At 72.2% G+C, this 1,063-nt stretch overlaps 1 protein-coding gene across 1 annotated transcript in view; it reads left to right on the top strand.

The window, feature by feature from the left end:
- Positions 1–507: 507 nt before the first annotated feature.
- The window catches only part of MRPL20 (mitochondrial ribosomal protein L20), a 4,466-nt gene continuing 3,910 nt past the window's right edge, over positions 508–1,063 (top strand). Inside the window, exons 1-2 of the mRNA XM_007448922.1 lie at positions 508–594; positions 680–790. Of these exons, the coding sequence (XP_007448984.1) occupies positions 508–594; positions 680–790 (198 nt within the window). The remainder of the gene's footprint in view (positions 595–679; positions 791–1,063) is intronic.

Below are 1,063 nucleotides of genomic sequence, written 5' to 3'. Positions count from 1 at the left end.
CCACCTCAACGAGAAGCCCACGCACCGCAACAAAGACCCAGTGCAGCCAAAATAAATAAATAACTTCATTAAAAAAATAAAGTGCACAGCTCCGCGGCGTAAAGAGGACCAGGCCCCTCGGTGGGAGGCAGCGCTTCCCCGCTCCGCCGGACGCCACTCTCGGCTGTCCGCCTTCCAGCTGCCGGGGGAGGGGGGGCGGGGGGGGGGGGGGGGCGGGTGGGGGGCCGGGGCCGCGGGTTGGGGGGTGCCGGGGCCGGGGCCGCGGGTTGGGGGGTGCCGGGGCCGGGATCCTTTCCTCCACCGCCTAGGCCCTGCCCAGCCCCGGCACCGCCCCCTGAGCTCGAGCATGCGCACAGGAGAGGGATAGAGGCGCGGACCCAGAACGCACGCGCAGAGACCCGGAAGTTCCCCTGGGTGAGGGAGGAGCTGAGCCGGAATCGCTGGGGAGCGGTGGTGGCGGAGGTGCGACGCTCACCTTGGTGAGCAGAGGCGCGGGCTGCGGGTGCCATGGTCTTCCTCACGGCGCAGCTCTGGCTGCGGAACCGCGTCACCGACCGCTACTGGCGGGTCCAGGAGGTGCTGAAGCACGCGCGGGTGAGTGTGCCGTGCGCCCCGCGCCCCGGCCTGGCCCGGCGTGCGCGGGTCCCGCCGACCGCCTCCTCTCCCGTTTCTTGACCAGCACTTCCGGGGGAGGAAGAATCGGTGCTACCGGCTGGCCGTCAGGGCTGTGACGCGAGCGTTCGTGCAGTGCACCCGAGCCCGCAGGCGGAAGAAGAGGAACCTGCGGACGGTAAGCGCGGCCCGCTCGGCCTCGCCCCGCTGCCCCAGCCCTCCCGAACCCGCGGGGCCTCGCGGCCGCAGGTGCACCACGCCCGGCGAGCCGCTCCTGTGCACGCGGTTCGCGCGCAGCCCCGTGGGCACCGGCTGGGCCCGATGCGGTGCGCGGGTGTCGGGGGCGCGAGGGTGGCAGCGGGTCTGGAGCGGCAGCCTCACACGGAGCCTGTTGGACAGATGCACGCAGAGCTTCCCCAGCCCGGCTTCCCCTGCCGCGCTCAGATCTCTC

Source organism: Lipotes vexillifer, unplaced genomic scaffold (assembly GCF_000442215.2).
Source record: "Lipotes vexillifer unplaced genomic scaffold, Lipotes_vexillifer_v1.1 scaffold835, whole genome shotgun sequence".
Taxonomy (NCBI): Eukaryota; Metazoa; Chordata; class Mammalia; order Artiodactyla; family Lipotidae; genus Lipotes; species Lipotes vexillifer.
Note: the sequence above shows the minus strand (reverse complement) of the source record. Positions and strands in the feature narration are given on the sequence as shown.